General features: G+C 43.5%; 1 protein-coding gene across 3 annotated transcripts in view; it reads right to left on the bottom strand.

Moving 5' to 3' along the window:
• PANK1 (pantothenate kinase 1) overlaps positions 1-21,894 on the bottom strand; it is a 75,322-nt gene that overhangs the window by 25,299 nt on the left and 28,129 nt on the right. For all 3 annotated transcript variants that reach the window (XM_066239405.1, XM_066239406.1, XM_066239407.1), the window contains exon 2: positions 6,366-6,718. In XM_066239405.1, the coding sequence (XP_066095502.1) occupies positions 6,366-6,718 (353 nt within the window). The remainder of the gene's footprint in view (positions 1-6,365; positions 6,719-21,894) is intronic.

Below are 21,894 nucleotides of genomic sequence, written 5' to 3' on the forward strand. Positions count from 1 at the left end.
CACCACAGGTCAGGCCTCTCTTTCTTTTTTTAATGGATGGAAGGTCAATCCTTAAGTCCTAATATTTAAAAAAAAAATGGAATGAAACAATCAGAAAATCTTTTTGTTGTCCCTAAATCTCATATCTACCAAATAAGATTGTTGTTATATCCTGCTTATTCAATGGGCAGGGCTTTTTATTTTTTTTACTTAGTTTTTTGTTCTTAAGTAATAAAGAGTCACTTCTAACTTCTAATTAATGTTAGTTTTGGACTGAAAAAACTCACAAGGAAAGTATCTATGTAATAATGAAGAGCTAGGTGGACAAAGAGGACAATTTTTTTTTCTATTTTGCCTTTCTACTTTGCATTCTAAAGAATACTATTATTGAAGTTAGAACGTGTAGTTGTGGCCTGACCAGGTGGTGGCGCAGTGAATAGAGCATCGGACTGGGATGTGGAAGGACCCAGGTTCGAGACCCTGAGGTCGCCAGCTTGAGCGCAGGCTCATCTGGCTTCAGCAAAAAGCTCACCAGCTTGGACCCAAGGTCGCTGGCCCCAGCAACGGGTTACTCGGTCTGCTGAAGGCCCGCGATCAAGGCACATATGAGAAAGCAATCAATGAACAACTAAGAAGTCGCAACGCGCAACGAAAAACTAATGATTAGCCCTGGCCGGTTGGCTCAGCGGTAGAGCGTCGGCCTAGCGTGCGGAGGACCCGGGTTCGATTCCCGGCCAGGGCACACAGGAGAAGCGCCCATTTGCTTCTCCACCCCTCTGCCGCGCTTTCCTCTCTGTCTCTCTCTTCCCCTCCCGCAGCCAAGGCTCCATCGGAGCAAAGATGGCCCGGGCGCTGGGGATGGCTCTGTGGCCTCTGCCCCAGGCGCTAGAGTGGCTCTGGTCGCCATGGTCGCAACATGGCGACGCCCAGGATGGGCAGAGCATCGCCCCCTGATGGGCAGAGCATCGCCCCTGGTGGGCGTGCCGGGTGGATCCCGGTCGGGCGCATGCGGGAGTCTGTCTGACTGTCTTTCCCTGTTTCCAGCTTCAGAAAAATGAAAAAACAAAACAAAAACAAAAACAAAAAACTAATGATTGATGCTTCTCATCTCTCCGTTCCTGTCTGTCTGTCCCTGTCTATCTCTGCCTCTGTAAAAAAAGAAAAGAAAAGAAAGTGTAGTTTTGGGTGAAAATATTAGATTTGGTACATAAAACACTAGTGGATTCTTTGAAACAACTCATAGTATATAGGCAGTGGGGAAACAGTAGTTTAACTGAACTCTACAGTGTTCAGTGTCCTGGTGCACAAGCACACAGGGGTCTCCCCTTCGAGATCACACCAAATGGTGGGATTCCTCACTGACTTACTAATTTCTTTCTTATCAAATTTGAAGGCTGACTTCTGTCCATCAGAAATTTTTTTAATAGCAATCCTAAAATCTTAAAAAAAGAAAGAAGAGAGGGAGGAAAGGAGGAAAAAAAGAAGAAAAGAAAAAGGAGGGAAGGAGGGTAAAAAAGAAAAGAAAGTCCTTTATAAAAAAAAAAAGAAGAAAGTCCTCTACACAGGGATCTAATTTAATGTTTGTCTCATGGTTTATAGCTCTTTCTTAAACCTTCTAAATTGGATGAAGAAAATGAACTTTAAATATATTTACTATAAATGAAAATTATATAGTCATCAGACATAACTGCTAGCTATCAGGGCCGGCTGAATATCTTTAGTCCTAATTACTCAGATTTTTAAAACATGTATCTGCAAAATTGTATTATAACAAAAACAGTGATTTTATACAGTAACAATGACAGTACTTGACAAATACATTTTATTGTTCGTGAGGTTAACATACACAGCAGTATACACTGATCTTTTACAACTAAGTAAGTGCCTTCAATTTTTTATTCTAGAAAAGTGAAGAGCTTGGATTTAGCATACCTAAAGGGCTTAACACTTACTGTTCTCTCTGCCTAACATGCTCTTCCCCAGATACTGGCCTGGTTGCTCTATTAGTTCTTCCCAACCCAGCTCCGACGTTCCCTCATTACACAAGGACCATCCAGCACTCCCCATCCCCTTGTCCTGCTGGTCTCTCCAGATATTGCCATTTGCTTTCTTCCATATTCATGAGCTTATCTGAAGATTGTTCATTTCCCTGCACTAGGATATAACTTCATGGGGATCGGGGCTTTGTTTTATTCTTTTCTTTTCTTTTCTTTCTTTTCTTTCTTTCTTTCTTTCTTTTTTTTTACAGAGAGAGACTCAGAGAGAGGGATAGACAGGGACAGACAGACAGGAATGGAGAGATTAGTTTTTCGTTGCACGTTGCAACACCTTAGTTGTTCATTGATTGCTTTCTCATATGTGCCTTGACCGCGGGCCTTCAGCAGACCGAGTAACCCCTTGCTCGAGCCAGCGACCTTGGGTCCAATCTGGTGAGCTTTTGCTCAAACCAGATGAGCCCTCGCTCAAGCTGGCAACCTCAGGGTCTCGAACCTGGGTCTTCTGCATCCCAGTCTGATGTTCTATCCACTGCACCACCGCCCGGTCAGGCTGTTTAATTCTTTATAGTGCTTGGCACATAGAAGGACCATGATAAATACTTGCTGAGTGAATAAATGCTCAGGAACGAGGATGATAAAACCTATTTATCCTCACAAACTTTGGAAGTATAAGGGCCATCGGGTAGTGCACTGACAAGCAGGCTACAGGAAGAGATCAGTCTTCTTCAATTCAGCCTTCGCTTTGGCCAAGACTGAGCATGGAAACAGAAGGCAGCCCATATATTTTCTTTTAAAGGTATATGCTCTGCCTGGCCAGGCTGTTTGGCTAATACAGTCATGCGGCACATGACATTTTGGTCAGTGAGGGACTGCATGTATGATGATCCCATACAGTTACAATGAAGCTACAAAGTTCCTGTTGTCTAGTGACATCGTAGTTGTGGTAACATCACAGTGTAAAACATTACTCATGTGTTTATGGTGCTGTTGGTGTAGAAAAACTACTGTGCTGCCAGTCGTATGAAAGTATGTATAACACATCCATTTATGTACAGTGCATAATACCTGACAATAACAAAAATTATTATGTTTCTGAACTTACTATTCTTGTTGTTGTTTTAGGGTATACAGTTTCTACTTATAAGAATAATAAGATGCTATGAAACAGCATACCATGTTATTATGCCAGCAGCAGCCTTACACATCTCGTGCTTACCCCATCTCACAACTGCATCCTTTTCTCTTGTGCTTCATTTACTCTCATGTTATTTTGTACAGTGACATGCTGTACAGGCTTGTAGCCCAGGAGCAATAGGCTATTGTACCATATAGTAGTAACCCATGTAGATTTATGTAAATACACTCTATGACATTTGCATGACAAAGAAAGTAACAATGCATTTCTCAGAACATCTCCCCGTCCTTAAGCAGCATATGACCATACTTAACACTTGCTCTGGGCTCCAGTCTATTCATTAGGCTCCAACAGCCTGGCTGAACGAGCAGAGGTTTCTTTAGCTGCAATAGGTATGACCTTTCTCAGTTCAGGATCTTGAGAAACACACGTACGTGGTGCTCATGGCCAGCATATATTGAGTAACTTCCTCTCCCCACAGGAGAGCCAGAGGCATTGATGGACATTGCAAAAATGCTCCAGGTCACTTTGGTTAACTTTGGGCTCCACAGTGGAGATAAACAGAGTGTCCCTGAGTGACCTAGGCAGCTCAAAGCACTAGGGTTGGGTCAGCATTCCTTCCGTCTGAATAAGAATTGAGGTGATGCCCCAGCACTTACATAGGGGGCACTCCTAGGTCCTCTTACTCTCTCTTTAGCTTTAGTTTTCTTATCCATATGTACAAGAATGCTACACCTCCTGTTCTCCGGAGGTCACTTCTACTTCTGATATCCTAAAAATCAGATGATGAAACTGAGGTCCATAGCAGGGACATAGCTCATCCAAAGTCACTCAGCTAGTTAAATGATGACACAGGACTAGAATTCAGGTTCAATGCTTTTTCGATTAGGAACTCAAAATTTAATTTTCATATTTTTGGATCTCAACCTTTTCAGTTTCAAAACTCTTTGATTACTGGGCCTCTTTGATGGGAAAAAGATCCCATGAATCATTTAAGTAGGTGGCAGCATCAAATTCTACTGCTGGGTAGGAAAAGGGGACACAGAAGAAAGAGGCCAAAGCCGGAATACAATCTGTCTCACTTAGGATACTGCAGTAGGACTCTGTTGCCAACTCTTCTACAAACTGCTTAATACAATCAATGAGATAAACAATGTTACCTTTGACAATACAAATAAATTTTTCATTTATAGCTTAATACCATGACTAGCACACTGACTCATTAATTTATTCATTAATGATCATCTTTATGACAAGACTGGATTACATTAGTTGCACGACAGTGCTCGCTTCGGCAGCACACACACATTACTTCCACGACAAAGTGCCAGTAATTTGTACTCTCGGCTTTGAGAAAATGTATGTTACATCTCACCTCACTATATTTTCAACTAATCCCCAAATCCTCCAATCTTTCCTTCTTCTATGTTTATTTACTCATTTTTGAGAGAGGAAAGAGAGAGAGAGAGAGAGAGAGAGAGAGAAAGGGGGGTGGGAGGAGCAGGAAGCATCAACTCTCATATGTGCCTTGACCAGGCAAGCCTAGGGATTTGAACCAGCGACCTCAGAGTTCCAGGTAGGTGTTTTATCCACTGTGCCACCATAGGTCACACGCAATCACTTCTGTTACTCTAGTTTCCTTTATTTTCTCCACCTATTATTTTATTTTATTCTCACTTTATTCCCTGTGAGATGAGGCTTGACAGTCTAGGTTACCTCGACTGTAGAGATAGGTAAATTGAAACACATAGCTGTTAAGGAATTGCTAAGTGAAGAGAAAGTTTGGACGCCATGTCACACTCGTATCTCCAGCCACATTTCTCTGTCCTAAATGAGCAACACAGAGTTGGAATGCACTGCCCATCACAAGACAGCATTATTCTCATTATGTAGCACCTGCTCCCTAAATCATGGTCACTAATAAAGGAATCCACCTCTAAATAACATCAAAGATTTCATTTTTCTTTGTGAGCAAAACTTCTGCATGACATTCATAGAACAAAAAGCCATAATGCAAATGGGTAGACAGAAGTAACAAATTTTTTTTAACCTTTTTTTTTTTTTTTTTTTTTTTGTATTTTTCTGAAGCTGGAAACGGGGAGAAACAGTCAGACAGACTCCCGCATGCGCCCGACCAGGATCCACCCGGCACGCCCACCAGGGGTGACGCTCTGCCCCTCCGGGGCGTCGCTCTGCCGCGACCAGAGCCAATCTAGCGCCTGGGGCAGAGGCCAAGGAGCCATCCCCAGCGCCCGGGCCATTCCTGCTCCAATGGAGCCCCGGCTGCGGGAGGGGAAGAGAGAGACAGAGAGGAAGGGGGGGTGGAGAAGCAAATGGGCACTTCTCCTATGTGCCGTGGCCGGGAATCGAACCTGGGTCCCCCGCACGCCAGGCTGACGCTCCACCACTGAGACAACCGGCCAGGGCCCAGAAGTAACAATTTTTAGTAAGATTTATAGAAAGCTTTTTCTGTGGGCCTCAGTCTATATATCTATAAAACTGAACCAGTCATTGCCTGATCAGGCGGTGGCGCAGAGGATGGAGAGTCAGACTGGGATGCAGAGGACCCAGGTTCGAGACCCTGAGGTCGCCAGCTTGAGCGCGGGCTCATCTGGTTCAAGCAGAAGCCCACCAGCTTGAACCCAAGGTCGCTGGCTCCAGCAAGGGGTTGCTCGGTCTGCTGAAGGCCCGCGGTAAAGGCACATATGGGAGGGCAATCAATGAACAACAAAGGTGTGGCAACGTGCAATGAAATAATGATGATTGATGCTTCTCATCTCTCTATGTTCCTGTCTGTCTGTCCCTGTCTATCCCTCTCTCTGACTCACTCTCTGTCTCTGTAATAAATAAATAAATAAACCCCCCAAAACTGAACCAGTCATTATTCAAGAAACTGTAGTGTCTGTGGAAAACTCTACAATACTTCATAAGGGAGTTCTATATCATCTTGTTTTTAGCATACGCTGCAGCAGTACTTGTAACAAAAGTGATAATATCTAATACTGAGAATTAACAAAGTGCCAGGTATGTATTATCTCATTTAATCCTTCATGTAACAACCCTATGAGGTAGTAGCTATTCATATAAACGAGGAAACTGAGGCACAGAGAGGTGAAATAAACTGGTCCAAAGTCCCAAGGCCAATAGTAATCTAGTTCTTTGGTATAAGATGCCATAATTATGGACATATGAGAGGTTTTCTTTCTTTCTCTAAGAGGTGGTTTTGTTGTTTTAACATGGACAAACCCACATACCATTCTGAAGTCCTCTTCAAACTTGAAAGCCCCACCTCCCGTGGCACAGAGAGTGGTGTGAAGGCTGGAGAAATTCTTTTCGCTGCCCATCTGAATGAACAGGTGCATAGCACAGGTGGGGAAGCGGATGAAGTGCAGGTTCCCTTTGCGCCCACACATGGTCAAGTTCTTCAGTTCCAGGTGGACGTCTCGGATCCCGGTTTTCCCATAAGCAATGTTAGAAGTCAAATACTTCCTGATGCTTTTCAGGTTTTCCACTTCCTCTTGTTCCTCTTCAGCTGTGATATCCTTCGGTTCAAAGTAGACCAGTTTAACCAGTGTTCCGCCGATATCCATGCCAAACCACGGGAATGCTAGAAGACAGAAAGAAAGGGTGCTCCTGAATTCTACACGCGCAAAGAGATATTTGACATTTTTAACATTCAACAATGAAATGCCACGGCATCACATCTACCTGTGCATCCAACATTCAATGTACTTGATTTCAACTCTATGTGCCAAAAGATAAGACAGGCAAGGAGAAATTCGTCATTTACATGATGCCCACGAGTCTGTCCACACCATTCCACTTAATTAGTCTGCATCAGGACTGACTGAGATGAAATAGAATTCTGTGGCTCTCTAAGCCAGTCTCAATTCCCACGTGCTTCTCAGGGCTTGAGAATCTCAAGATTGGTGCAGCTCCAATACTTAAAAGATACATATTTTGCATGCATCATGGCCCCCAGATGCTACTGTATCAGAATCTTAGCCAAAGAAACAAGGACCTGTTCTGCTGCCAGAGGAAAAACTGGCTATCCTAGGTATACCAATAGGCCATGTGTTGATCTCTAACCCTTATGGTGCCTTCCTAGGGTGCTTTTCAACGATAATTTCTACAGCATTTGATTTTTGCCCCCATGAGCTGACTGTATAAGGCACGATTCCACTGCTTTCATCTACAGAATAAACAGGAAGCAGAAAGGGAGAAAAGTGGGCTATGAGAGCTGATGGGTAGACATGACGATCCCTATGGTGGCAGAATTCTAAAGAGGAAAACTCCTGTTCTATCTCCTTTTTTTCTTTATTAAGCAGAGACACTCCATCTCAAACAGCCCACCCAGCGGCGTGCTAGAAGTGCCCTGAACAGAACATTCCAACTTCTGGTCTCCTCTCCCACGAATTCTGATTTAATTCAGTGGCTAAACCTAGGCATGAGTACTTTTTAAAAAGTTTCCCAGTGGTTCCAATCTACGGGCTTGAGACCCAGTAAACCAGAAGAACCACAGTGCAGCTCCTGACCAAGCCTGCCACACGAAGGCCTGCCTCCAGATGTGGGGATACATATGTACCTCACAGATGATGTTTTCTGGTCCATTTTCTAAAACTGACTGCATTGTATAAACACTCAAACACACACACACACACACACACACACACACACACACACACACAGTGGGTCTTTGAAAAATATTGTAAGAGGTACTATAAGAACTTAATTCCTGTTTATATCAATAGCCTATGGTAAAAGTGATTTCATTATACATCATTTCACTTAAAGTCACCAAAACTATTGATATTTAAATGAGGGTGTGTGTGTGTGTGTGCGCGCACGCACGCAAGCACGCACGCAAGCACGCACGCGCACACTTCTGTATAGTCTTAATCTGCTGGAGTGGTTTGTTGGTTTATGACAAAATGGATCTCCACTGTAATGATTTTTATTGTTATTAGGTAAACTGGCTGGGCACACCCGCCTGAAATTATTTAGAGGCAACCTGGAAAGTTAATGCTGTACTTGCTGTCAAGTTCTGTGTAATGAACACAGAGCAAACCCAAACGAGTAGCCAAAATCTGCAGCCTCCCTCTTCATTCCGTCAGCAGACTCAGGGGCTACATCTGAAACTGTAATGTTAAAACTGAGTAAAGACACAGGGAGCTAAAATGACTTCTTTCAAAAAGTCTAGTTTATGTGGCCCTAGAGAACATCCATGTGAGTGAGCCCTGCTCAAACTGTGCATGCTATACCTAGAGGTTACATCGCCAGGAACATAAGTGGGACCTACGAACATTCTTTTTTCTAGGCAGCCCTACTCGCCTCTCCATCCGTATGACAGGGAGAAAGGTGGGAGAGGTGCGTCCAGGAAGCCATCCCCGGGCACAAAATCCTGGTTCCTGTGCATCACTGTTGTCACTGAGCTGCGTCTGCTGCACCCTGAGTGAGCAGTAACTCCAACAGTATGGAAGAACAGAATTCCAAACTACCCAAACAGAAAGAGCAACAAATTCAACTGATCAGACCAAGTTAACAAATGTCTTATTATCTTTGCAAAACAAATCCCACACAGCCCAGTGCAGGCTGGGACGCTTGCTCTTCCTAGAAGAAGACAATAGAAAACTGGGAACAGTACATCTGTATTAGTCAATTTGGCTCACAGGTGACATTTCTTGGTCAACTCTCTAAAACTCACTGTGCCGTCAGCATGGCCCACAGTGTAGGCAAAAGATTAAGCCTCAAGTCAGGATTCAGAACAACTGCAACTCCGTCCACCTCTCTGAATCTCAATTCCCTTATCTGAGTGAGTGGACTGCATTAGAATGGTCTTCCATTCCATGCCTACTATAAATTTTTTATGGATTAAGAAATACTTAGCCTGACCAGGCGGTGGCGCAGTGGATAGAGCGTCGGACTGGGATGCGGAGGACCCAAGTTCGAGACCCTGAGGTCACCAGCTTGAGCGCGGGCTCATCTGGTTTGAGCAAAGCTCACCAGCTTGGACCCAAGGTCGCTGGCTCGAGGAAGGGGTTCCTCGATCTGCTGAAGGCCCGCAGTCAAGGCACATATGAGAAAGCAATCAATGAACAACTAAGATGTCGCAAAGAAAAACTGATGATTGATGCTTCTCATCTCTCTCTGTTCCTGTCTGTCTGTCCCTCTCTCTGACTCTCTCTCTGTAAAAAAAAAAAAAAAAAAAAAAAAAAAAAAAAAAGAAATACTTAAAAAAAACATCACAACCACCTCTAATCATATAGGCTCACCATAGCTCTAGTTTTAAACTCTAATGAAATACTCTATGGCATGTATGTCAACAGGTGGCTGGGCTCTGCAATCACTGTTGCAGTTATAAGTCATTCTTAACAAAGTAGGGTAGACACCTGGCTGGAATGGGGGAAGAGTATTCTGGAACACTGCTAGGATAACAATTTCGGAAAGATTCTCCCAACATCTATTAAAATTAAAAGTACACATACATTTTTATTCCATCTAATCCCTCTCCTGGACCAGATTTTTAAACTCATCGATATTGAAGGCTAGGTGTAAGAATATTCATTGCAGCACCCTTTGGAGTGGTCAAATTAAAAACAAACAAAAACTGGGAACAAAAGGGCATGGCCCTTTAACAAGGAAACTGTTCAGTAAAAATGTATGACTTCCAAACCATGAAATACTGGGCAACCATTAAAAAAAAAAAATGAATGGGACCTATATTAGCTGCCTGGAGAGATATCCCTAATTTTCTGTCAATGAGAAAAGCAAAAGATTCATAGGAGTATAAAAAATTTATTTAGCCTGACCTGTGGTGGTGCAGTGGATAAAGCATCAACCTGGAAATGCTGAGATCGCCAGTTCAAAACTCTGGGCTTGCCTAGTCAAGGCAATTATGGGAGTTTATGCTTCCTGCTCCTCCCCCCCCTTCTCTCTCTGTCTCTCTCCTCTCTCTGTCTCTCTCCCTCTCTCTCTCCTTTCTAAAATGAATTAAAAAAATGAAAAAAATTAAAAAATTTATTTACCTTATTTGGTTTGAAAAGAAAGGGGATAGGAAGACAAGGGAAAGAGAAAAAGAAAAGGGGGAAGGGACAGGGGATGGAAGGAAGAGAGACCTCTATGGGTTTATGATTATATGAGCCCACAGAAATGTATAGAAGGCCACCCTCCAGGTTGTTACTACGGTTAGGGTGTGGCAGAATGAGCAGATTTGCGGGTGGAGGCTGGAGATCAAGGGAGGGATGAAGAAAATTTTACACTTAGAACTTTCAGTACACACAGAAGTTAAAAAAAAAAAAGAATTCAGTGATAATGAAAATTAAGTGACATCTCAGCACAGAAGGGACAGAAGAAGTAGTGTGGAACCCAGAAAATAACCCAGTTCTGAACCAGGAATCCAGGATCCGCCCAGCCACAGCTGTCATTGGACCTCTGGGACAGAGTCGCTAGATGGCCTTTGGCTGGGTTGAATATTTAAAAGTACAGGCAATTAACTGCAAAGAAGTCTCACTTTTAAAAATGTGACATGGATACCTAAACATTTCATGATTTTTTTTTTTTTGAGTCCTGCTTTCCTCTTGCTTCACCCGTAGCTCATTTTTCAGCCATTTCAAAGCTTTTATTGGAAACTCAACAAAACAGGAGGAGAAAATGTCAGGTTTTGAAAATTCAGTTAAATGTTGTATCAGCAGTTTTGGTTAAGGTAAAAGAGAACAGGATTGGAATACTGCATTAGTTTACTGGCGGTAGAAATTGTATTCACTTACCTATATTCTTTCCTTACCTTTCTGAAAAACGGAATGCTCTTGTATTCATACTTTCATGCTTTTATAGGACACTGTCATATTTTAAACGCACAGTTTTATTTATCTACCTGATATCAAGATCTCCCTAAATCTACACCTCCCATACCTAAGCTGCAGATAGAGACAGAAGAGGAAGGAAGACCATCCCAACACAGCTATCATTTATGACTCACTTTTTCTTTAAGCCAGAATTTCCAGATGTTTTGATAAATTTAGCTGAAACACTGATAAGAGTCTGTTTGGTGTTTACCAAAAGCGGTTGATATTTCTAGATATGGAATGTTTGCATTCCTCCTTTACTCCTCTGTCTTACACCAGTTGTCTTTTTTTTTTTTCCAATTATAAGAGAAAGATTATTTAGAAAGTTACAGAGGTAGTAGAAATGAGGCAGCTGGGGGCCATGGCAGGTTGGCTCAGGGGTAGAGCATCAGCCTGGTGTGTGGATGTTCTGGGTTCGATTCCCAGCCAGGGCACACAGGAGAAGTGACCATCTGCTTCTCCACCCTTCCCTCTCTCCTTCCTCCTTCTGTCTCTCTCTTCCCCTCCCGCAGCCGAGGCTCCATTGGAGCAAAGTTGGTCCCGTGCTGAGGATGGCTCTATGGCCTCTGCCTCAAGCACTAGAATGGCTTTGGTTGCAATGGAGCAACGCCCCGGATGGGCAGAGCATCGCCCCCTGGTGGGCTTGTCAGGTAGATCCCAGTTGGGCACATGTGGGAGTCTGTCTCTCTGCTTCCCCGCTTCTCACTTCAGAAAAACACACACACATACACAAAACAAAGTGAGCCAGCTGGGCTGTGCAGCATCAGAGAACAAGTCAGAGAAGTAGAAGAAGAGCCCTTGGAGCTTTAAAGTGAGAAAGACAAAGGTAACACACCTGGAGGGAGGAGGAGAGGAAAGAGAAAGGCACTGGCATGAGCCCATGAGGAAGAGTCAGCCCAGACTTTTTTTTTTTTTTATGACAGAGACAGAGAGAGTCAGAGAGAGGGACAGATAGGGACAGACAGACAGGAAGGGAGAGAGATGAGAAACATCAATTCTTCGTTGTGGCACCTTAGTTATTCATTGATTGCTTTCTCATATGTACCTTGACCGGGGAGCTACAGCAGACTGAGTGACCCCTTGCTTGAGCCAGCGACCTTGGGCTCAAGCTGGTGACCTCGGGGTCTTAAACCTGGGTCCTCCACATCCCAGTCCAACACTCTATCCACTGCGCCACTGCCTGGTTAGGCCCAGGTTTCATTTTTTTAAATAAATTTCTACAGTATTCACCAAGGATGTTCAGCAATAGATGAGGTTCAAATGGCACAAGACTTATGCTTATGAGTAAAATGATCTATTTATCTGATATGGTTTCTACCATACCGAAGTGTGTCTAAACTAGAAGCTGGTGTTCATAAAAGCCAAGGCTATAGATAAGTAGTTGAGCCTGACCAGGAGGTGGCGCAGTGGATAGAGCATGGAACTGGGATGCAGAGAACCAGGTTCGAAACCCTGAGGTCACCAGCTTGAGCATGGGCTCATCTGATTTGAGCAAGGCTCACCAGCTTGAGCCCAAGATTGCTGGCTTGAGCAAGGGGTAGCTCGGTCTGCTATAGCCCCCTGCCCCTCAGTCAAGGCACATATGAGAAAGCAGTCAAGAACTAAGGTGCCGCAATGAAGAATGGACACTTATCTCTCTCCCTTCCTGTCTGTCCCTATCTGTCCCTCTCTCTGTCTCTGTCTCTGTCACACAGAAAAAAAAATGTAGTTGAACCAACTAGATTTATAGGTTTTAACATGAATAGGGCTCAAAAACAATGCTGAAGGAAACCTGCTTTAATGGTGAGAACTGATGAGTAGGCCATTGCTTCTAGGCCAGAGCATTAAGTTATAGGCATGAGACCCTCTAGAACTTTCTCATGGTGATGAAAAGCATCCCAGATAGTGGCCAATGTGTCAGCCTAGGTCCTAGAGTGAGGATGCAGCCAATCCTCAAAGACATACAGCATGAGCTTTAAACCACCGAGATTTGGAGACTGTCACTGCAACAGAACCTGGCCTATTCTGACTGCTACTTAATATGGAGAACTACTTCAACAGCAACAAAAAATGTGACACTGGCTTACAGGCCAGGCATCAAGAAGTGAAGAAACATTTTGGAGGCTGGCAAAGCATGTGGTAAAACTGTCATGTGTGATAACCTGGAAGGCAGATATATACCTTAAACAATTAGGAGGCCTCATGTAAGAGGTTCAAGAGCCAATGTTAGCAGCATATGTTGGTGACTATTGGCTACTGCTTGCTGAATTTAAAAGGCATAACCAGCCTGACCTGTGGTGGCGCAGTGGATAAAGCGTCAACCTGGAAACGCTGAGGTTGCCGGTTCAAAACCCTGTGCTTGCCTGGTCAAGGCACATATAGGAGTTGATGCTTCCCGCTCCTCCCCCTTTCTCTCTCTCTCTCTCTCTCTCTCTCTCTCTCGTGCTCTCTCTCTCCCCTCCCTATAATGAATAAATAAAATCTTAAAAAAAAAAAGGCATAACCAAAAAAAAAAAAAAAAGAGTAACAAATGGGCTCAGAAAGTAATCAACTGGTTTACAGATAAAAAGGAAAGGAAACTGACAGTCCATTGGGTCAGACTGGCAGGGCTGGAAAAATGAAGCTGCTTCTCTTTCCCAACATATAAATGATAAAACTGAGAAAATATTCGAGTGAAAAGATCAATTAGTGCTTAGCTTTGGGGTGAGGTTGAGAGTAAGAAAATGACTGTCACACTCACACTTAACACTGTGAATGGGTTAAGATGTCTCCAAGGAAAGATGCAGTTAAAGTTGTGGCTTCTTAGTGAATTCTTTCAATTAGAATAGCTCAGGGTAAAAGACACTAGAAGTGTGGCTTCCCCACCAAAGTCTGACAGGTTCAAAGTGTCACTAAGTCAATAAGGCTGGAAGCACAGCACAAAGGCATACAGTGAATATAAGTATGATGCCAAGAACGCAGGCTCGGCATATGGAAATAAATGATGAAACAGTTAAACCTATTTCCTTTTGAAAAGAGCTGCGTAGCCAAGGAACTAAAAGCCTGAAGCTATAATATAATGGCTGAGAAAACTGTTCAAGGCCTGGAAGAATTCTACAGCCCCCAACCCTCTAAAGCCAGGAGCAGCAGTGAAAACTGCTCAGTCCCTATGGAGGACACACGTAAGACGTGATCAAGGAGAACACTGGGAAAAGCCAAGGGTTGAAAGCAGTATACAGTAGGGAGCCCCGCCCCCCAAGAGGAGAACCAGGATATTCTCCACCTACAAGGCAGGAAGTCCTGAAGATTTCAGAAATGCATCAAAATTTAGGATGACTCAAGTCCTGTGAATAGATGTCTCCTATTCACCCCCTTTGTGAATAAGAGTGCATACTGAGTTTTCAAATCTTTGTTTCACCATTATACATTAATACAATGTATGTGGGTGGTGAACAGTTTCTAGATCAACAGGTGATGTCAAAATGCATCTGTATCATGCCCTAATTTAGAGCCTACTGTGCATGACATAGATGCTGTGACTGGGTAGGACTTCAGCCTTGTTTCCTTCAGGCCGGGGATGAATGTATTTCACCCGCAGGCGGGGGAGCGGGCCAGATACCTGCCAATCAGAACTGTAAACTGTGGCAGTCACCGGTGCTGCTGGTTTCCTTTCACTGGTTTCCTTCCTTCAGGCCCGGGGGTCAGACTGTAACTCTGGACCATTTTATAATTCAGTTGGACAATGTGCCTAATGCGACCAGTAAGAATGGAAATAGTGCCTGTCACTTCCAGACTGGAGCACTGACGGCTGGTGTGAGCGTCTTCAGAACTCTTTTTCTGTTAGCGTGACCAGTGAAACCCAAGGTAATGACTGCTCCGTCATCTGGGTCACAGAGTGAAGACAAGCCAGAATGGAGCCCTGACACCCCTCAATGGACTCAGAGTGTGAATGAGAAGTAAACCTTCATTGTTTTAAGTCAGGGATGTTGGAGGCTATTTGTCACTGCAGGGTGATCCTGACTAACATAATCTCCCTCAAAACCTTTAGCTGGTTTTTCTCCTGACACTTTCCTCTCCTGCAGAAGCAGGCCAAGGTCTGCCAGTACTACTGATAAACATATGGTGGCTGAGTACTAATGGAAGGTATGGAGGTCCCGCTGCATTTATTTCTGTCTAAAAATTTCTCTAAACACAATCCAAGAGTGGCAATCTGGTAGTGGTTAAGTCCATGAAACAAATCAGTATTCCAAATATTGTGGTGAAAATAGTTAAACATTTTATTGGTAGTCGATGGCTTTAAAACAAAGCCTGTTTCCTAAAGACCTTTTCCGAACACTAGAATAGTCTCTGAGGGGCACTTATGCTTCCTGCAGTAAATTTCAAAGGTTACAGAGTGAACGCCAAATAGCTAAAGTGGGGTGGGGGGAGGGAATACCACAGAAAAAGTTTCTTACCAATCAAAGAAACAATTTTAAAGAGCTAAGGGAGCTTGACATTAGAAAAACTACCTCCTCTTGAACAACCAGCCACAAGTTTTAAGAGATTTTCCAGTGAAGCTAAGACACTAACACCAATATTTCTTCCTGTATGTAAATTAGGCACCCAGTGCTCGAGATTAGCTCCTTTGCGTACAAATGTGACTCAGCAACCAGTTGCTGTCAGACAGTTTCACAGACCTCTCAGGGTTCCACCAAGCTGGAATTTATTGTCATAATAACCTGTTGTGAATAGGAAGTCGCAGGACTGACTTTCTTTTCCCACTATTTGTGAATAGATTTGTTAAATAAACTAAGAGGTGAAAAAGATGTCTGAGGATTGTGTAACCAACAGGAATAAAACTCGGCCCTGGCCAGTGGCTCAGTGGTAGAGGTGGACCAGCATGTGGAAGTCCTGGGTTTGATTCCCAGTCAGGCACACAGGAGAAGTGACCATATGCTTCTCCTCCACTCCCTCTTCTCTATCTTCCTCTCCTGCAGCCATGGCTCGATTGATTTAACCATGTCAGCCCCAGGTGCTGAGGATGGCTCTCGGGAGCCTCTGCTTCAGGAGCTAAAATTAGCTCAGATGTGAGCATGGGCTACAAATGGGCAGAGTATTGGCCCCAGACTGGGGTTGCCAGGTGGATGCCAGTCGGGGGGGATGTGGGGAGTCTGTCTCTCTGTCTCCCTTCCTCTCACTTACCAAAATAAGAAAAAGGAAAAGAAAAAAGATTCTAAAGTACTTTGGAAATATTTTTATACTATATAAATACTAATTACACTGGAGTTGCCTAAGGACCTCTACATGTTAAACAAAACAAACAAAAAAAACCCATGACTTTGTTAACTTAGATCCAGGCGTGTAATAGAATTGTACTTCTTTAAAAATTTGCTACCTGAGGCTAGCCTTCCCTTCATTGCCTAAACTTGGTTGAAAGTAAATTCATGAACCTGACCAGTGGTGGCGCAGTGGATAGAGCATCGGACTGGGATGTGGAGGACCCAGGTTCGAGACCCTGAGGTCGCCAGCATGAGCGCGGGCTCATCTGGTTTGAGCAAAAGCTCACCAGCTTGGACCCAAGGTCGCTGGCTCAAGCAAGGGGTTACTCGGTCTGCTGAAGGCCCGCAGTCAAGGCACATGTGAGAAAGCAATCAATGAACAACTAAGGTGTCTCAACGTTCAATGGAAAACTAATGATTGATGCTTCTCATTTCTCCGTTCCTGTCTGTCCTGTCTATCCCTCTCTCTGACTCTCTGTCTCTGTAAGAAAGTAAATTCATGAAAACAATTTGTAGACTCCAACACCCTTTTTACAGATAAGAAAACTAAGGCTAAGAAAGATCAAGGACAAGTCATGCTCAGTATCATCAGGATCCATTTTCAGTTTCATCAGCCAATATATCCCCCATTTTGCAAGGCTAGTCTGAATTGAGTTGTCAGTTGCAACTGAGAACATCCCAACAGATAGAGTGAATGTGGGCAAGTTTCCTTCCTGAGACATTGTTGGTCAAATAAGTTTGTAAATATGATATATATGTTTGCTTGCTTATAGTTTGTATTGGGTGTGGGGGACAGGCTGTAAGCAGGCAGGGTTGTTATAGCCTGAGGCTTAGTTTTAAGACTAAGCTTTAACCCACACCCTTGACTGATTGCATGATGTGGGGTGGTGCACTCTCATGAGGAATGCCATTATGCCTCAGATAAGTGACTTTGTATCAGAGACTTCCTTGTTTGTATAGTGGATTAAAGGTTTTGATTTCTACACTATAAAATGGGGTCAGCCTGACCAGGTGGTGGTGCAGTCGATAGAGCATCAGACTGGGATGCAGAGGACCCAGGTTCGAGACCTCGAGGTCGCCAGTTTGAGCGCGGGCTCATCTGGCTTGAGAGAAAAAAAAATAAAAATAAAAAGCTCTCCAGCTTGGACCCAAGGTTGCTGGCTCGAGCAAGGGGTTACTTGGTCTGCTGAAGGCCCGAGGTCAAGGCACATATGAGAAAGCAATCAATGAACACCTAAAAGTGTCGCAACCAAAAACTGATGATTGGCTTCTCATCTCTTTCCGTTCCTGTCTGTCTGTCCCTATCTATCCCTCTCTCTGTCCCTGGAAAAAAAAAAAAAGGAGACCTTTCAGGTTAAAAAATAAAATAAAATAAAAATAAATAAATAAAATAAAATGGGGTCAGTCCGGGAGCTTCCTCTCTCTTGGTTCCTGAGATTAGCATTAGAGGAGAGAGCAGAGAAAGGAGAGCAGAGAAAGGCCACGTGGAGGAGAAGAGAGGCAGCCAACATGGTGGAGTGCTGAGGGAGAAGCCAGTTAGTGCAGAGTTTGTGCAGAGAGAAGGAGATGGGGAACAGAGGTGAATAAGGCTGGTGAGCTAGAAACCTTTGATTCTAGGAAACTCGGATAAGTCAGTAGCTTTGTGAGCACTGAAGAGTGGGTTTTGGAGCCCAGTGTGTGTTTTTACTTGCCTGCCAGATGCAAGCTAGGATTAACGGTAATGGCCCACCAGTTATTGGCTCTGTTGTTTCATTACCGACTATCCTTATCTAATGCACACCTGCATTGGCCAGGTGACTATGATGGAGGCTGCGGCTACTGGCCATACAGACACTTAGTAAGCTGTAAGATGGCAGTGGACTAACCAATCACAAAAATTCTATCTAGTCCCGTGATGGTGAACCTTTTTATAAAAACCGCTCACTTTTGCAGTGCTGGTCAACCTGGCTCCTTCCGCCCACTAGTGGGTGTTCCAGCTTTCATGGTGGGCAGTAGCGGAGCAACCAAACGGCCCTGCGATTGGCCCACCATGAAAGCTGGAATGCCCACTAGTGGGCGGGAGGGACCAGGTTGACCAGCACTGCAAAAGTGGGCGGTTTTTATAAAAAAAAAGGTTCACCCTCACAGATCTAGTCATCATCCTAAATACATACACACAAAGCCCTGCAACTCATATTTTTAACAGCATAAGTTTAAGAGTTGAAAACATAAGAACTATTTAAGGACCTTGAAAAAAAGTGGTGAATATAAAATTTAATAAAAGGGCTTCCATAACATTGTAAAGAAACCCATAATTATTGCACAGAGCAATCTGCTAAACATTAAATACTCTGTGCAGAGAAACTTGAGTCATGGTTGCTTTCAAATTAATGCATACCAGATTTCTTTAGTTTGAATTTTAGTCACATGGCAATACCCAGTGTTGGCAAAGATACAAGGATATAAGCATTTACAGAGTAGCAATGGGAATGAAAATTGGTGTAATCTTTCTGTGGGGCTATTTGGTAACATATATTAAAAAGCTCCAGATTGCTATACCCTTTAATACATTAGTTCCACTTCACATTAAGTAAATAATTATGCATATATTCAAAAATTTACCTTAAAAAATCATTGAAGGTCTGCTAACAATCAGAAAACTAATTTATTGTCTAAAAATAAAGGGCTAGTTAACTAAATAATTATCCACTTTGCAGGATGGTATTTAATGATGTGAAACTATTCATTATGTATTATTAAGTGAAAAAGTTAGGTGATTAAATAATATACTGGCATGATTACAATTTTATGTAAAAATTAAACGGCTATTTGTACAAAGACAACACAAGAAACTTTAGGCCAAAATGTTAACAGCCATTATCTCTGGATTGTTAATTAGGGTGACTGCTTTTTCTGGCTTTTCTGAGGATACTTTCTAATTTTTTTTTACTATACATTTAATCTTCATAATCAGAGTTATTTTAGAATTCTCAATAAAAAACATCTGTGTAATGATGCAAAAGAAAAAGAAATTGTGTGAACTTGGCCTCAGTGAGCAGAGAGCTGATGTATGGTCCTGGCCTGGAAAAGAGCATGCTTGCATTTCCCAGCTCAGCAGTTCCTTCTCCTCTCCTGCAGTACACTACCCGTATCAAGCCCGTGATTCATAAAACAAAAACCATCAAGAATGACAAAGAGCCTGACCTGTGGTGGCGCAGTGGATAAAGCGTCGACCTGGAAATGCTGAGGTCGCCAGTTCGAAACCCTGGGCTTGCCTGGTCAAGGCACATGCGGGAGTTGATGCTTCCTGCTCCTCCCCCCTGTCTCTGTCTCTCTCAACCTCTCTCTCTCCTCTCTAAAATGAATAAAATAAAAATTTAAAAAAAAAAAAAAGAATGACAAAGAAAGACAGGGCAGAGCTGAAGGTCTTGACTTGTCCCTACTGTGCTGGGGAAAGCAAGGTGGAACTAGAAGATCATGTGACATTAGAGCAGAAGGACTTATCTTGGTGACTTTAAGCTGCTGGTTCCATTGTAGAGATACTTATGCAAAACTAAAATCCAAGCCTGACCTGTGGTGGTGCGGTGGATAAAGTGCAGACCTGGAACGCTGAGGCCACGGGTTCAAAACCTGGGCAGGAGTTGATGCTTTCCAGTTCTACCCCTTGCTTTCTTTCTCTTTCTCTCTCTCTTTCTCTCTCTCACTCTCCCTGCTCTCTAAATCAATAAATAAAATCTTTTTTTTTGTTGTTTTTTTTGTTTTTTGTTTTTTTCTGAAGCTGGAAATGGGGAGAGGCAGTCAGACAGACTCCCGCATGCGCCCGACCGGGATCCACCCAGCACGCCCACCAGGGACAACACTCTGCCCACCAGGGGGCGATGCTCTGCCCCTCCGAGGCGTCGCTCTGCCGCGACCAGAGCCACTCTAGCGCCTGGGGCAGAGGCCAAGGAGCCATCCCCAGTGCCCGGGCCATCTTTGCTCCAATGGAGCCTTGGCTGCGGGAGGGGAAGAGAGAGACAGAGAGGAAGGAGGGGGGGGGTGGAGAAGCAAATGGGTGCTTCTCCTATGTGCCCTGGCCGGGAATCGAACCCGGGTCCCCCGCACGCCAGGCCGACGCTCTACCACTGAGCCAACTAGCCAGAGCCAATAAAAATCTTTTTCTTCTAAGAATCCAAGAAAAAGTACCAGAGAAGAAATTAAAAATAGGATTATATAATAAAGTACCCACCTCGATCCTGAAAGAAAATAAACCAACGGTAACAGCAATAATTGAGCAAAGTCTTGATTATAGAAACCCAAATACAACTCATTGAAGTCAGTAACAAAGCTGAGATCAACTATATAAAACATTGTACATACCACAAGAAGGCTTTCAATCAACAATATGTAAGTCATATAAAAAAAGAGAGAGAATTAAAAAGCTGTGGTACATATACACAATGGAATACTATGGGGCCATGAAAAAGAAGGAAATCTTACTTTTTGCGACAACATGGATGGACCTGGAAACTATTATGTTGAGTGAAATAAGCCAGGCAGAGAAAGAAAAATATCACATGACCTCAATCATTTGAGGAATCCAATGAACAATGTGAACTGAGGAGCGGAATAGAGACAGAGGCGGGATCAAAGGGACCAGAGGGAAAGCGAACAGAGGGAAAGGGGATGAGAGGATGGGATCGGAGAAGGGAAAAAGATTGGTGAAATTATACACACATAACACAGCGTTATAGAGAGCAGCAAAGCAAATGCTGGAGGGAAGGGGGTAGGGCTATATGGGGGGGGGAAAGGGGAATGTTGATGGGAACATGGGGGAGGGGGATGCATTAGGGGGGACACTAGAATCTATGTAAACACAATAAATTAAAATCAATAAAAGAGAGAGAGAGAGAAAGGAGGAGAAAAGAATGATAAGGAAAGCCTGACACCCTAGCCAAGCTGTTTAGCCAGTTAGGTGGCTGGCACCACCAGCTACCCTGCAGGTAGGAATTGAGGGTAGGAAGAGGCCTGATTTACCCACCTACATACACCGGTGTCAGGGCAAAACCCTTATGTTAAATTTGGCATTTCAAAACACATTTAAAGAGACACAGGTATGTATTCGGGAAAGGATCACTGTGGGAAAGGCCACACACCCCTGTGTGATGACAGCCCTTCTCCCACTGACACAGCCACTGATTCTGTTCACCTTTCTCCCTCTCGCCCATACAGGAGTGGGGACAAGAGGCCTGATCATATTCTCATATTCGAGAGAGGAAAAGAGACTGGCGAGGATTGCTTTCAGGACTCTGAGGCAGGAAATATAATCACATCAGCCACCAGAACTAAAGTCTGGATTTCATCACCTTTGCCATGCAGGCCCAAATTATCAATGAGGCACAACTGGCTCAGTGCCAGGTATGTTTTTTCTTTGTTTTTTTTTTAACACTCACAAAAGTATTTTCATTTCTTTTATCATCAGAAGAAAATGTATAAACTTTCAGGTAAAAAAAAAAATGTTGCACTGTATCCCATCAATACATTAATCTTTATACCAACACAGTAGTAAAATAATTGTTTTCTCGTTTAGAGAGAGACAGGAGGGGAAAAAGCTGAGAAGCATCAACTCGTAGTTGGTGTCACTTTAGTTGTTCGTTGATTGCTTCTCATTTGTGCCTTGACCAGGGTGGGTGGCGGGGGTGTCAGCCAAGTCAGTGACCCCTTGCTCAAACCAGTGATCTTGGGCTCACCAATGACCATAGAAT

Source organism: Saccopteryx bilineata, chromosome 7 (assembly GCF_036850765.1).
Source record: "Saccopteryx bilineata isolate mSacBil1 chromosome 7, mSacBil1_pri_phased_curated, whole genome shotgun sequence".
In the NCBI taxonomy this organism is placed as follows: Eukaryota; Metazoa; Chordata; class Mammalia; order Chiroptera; family Emballonuridae; genus Saccopteryx; species Saccopteryx bilineata.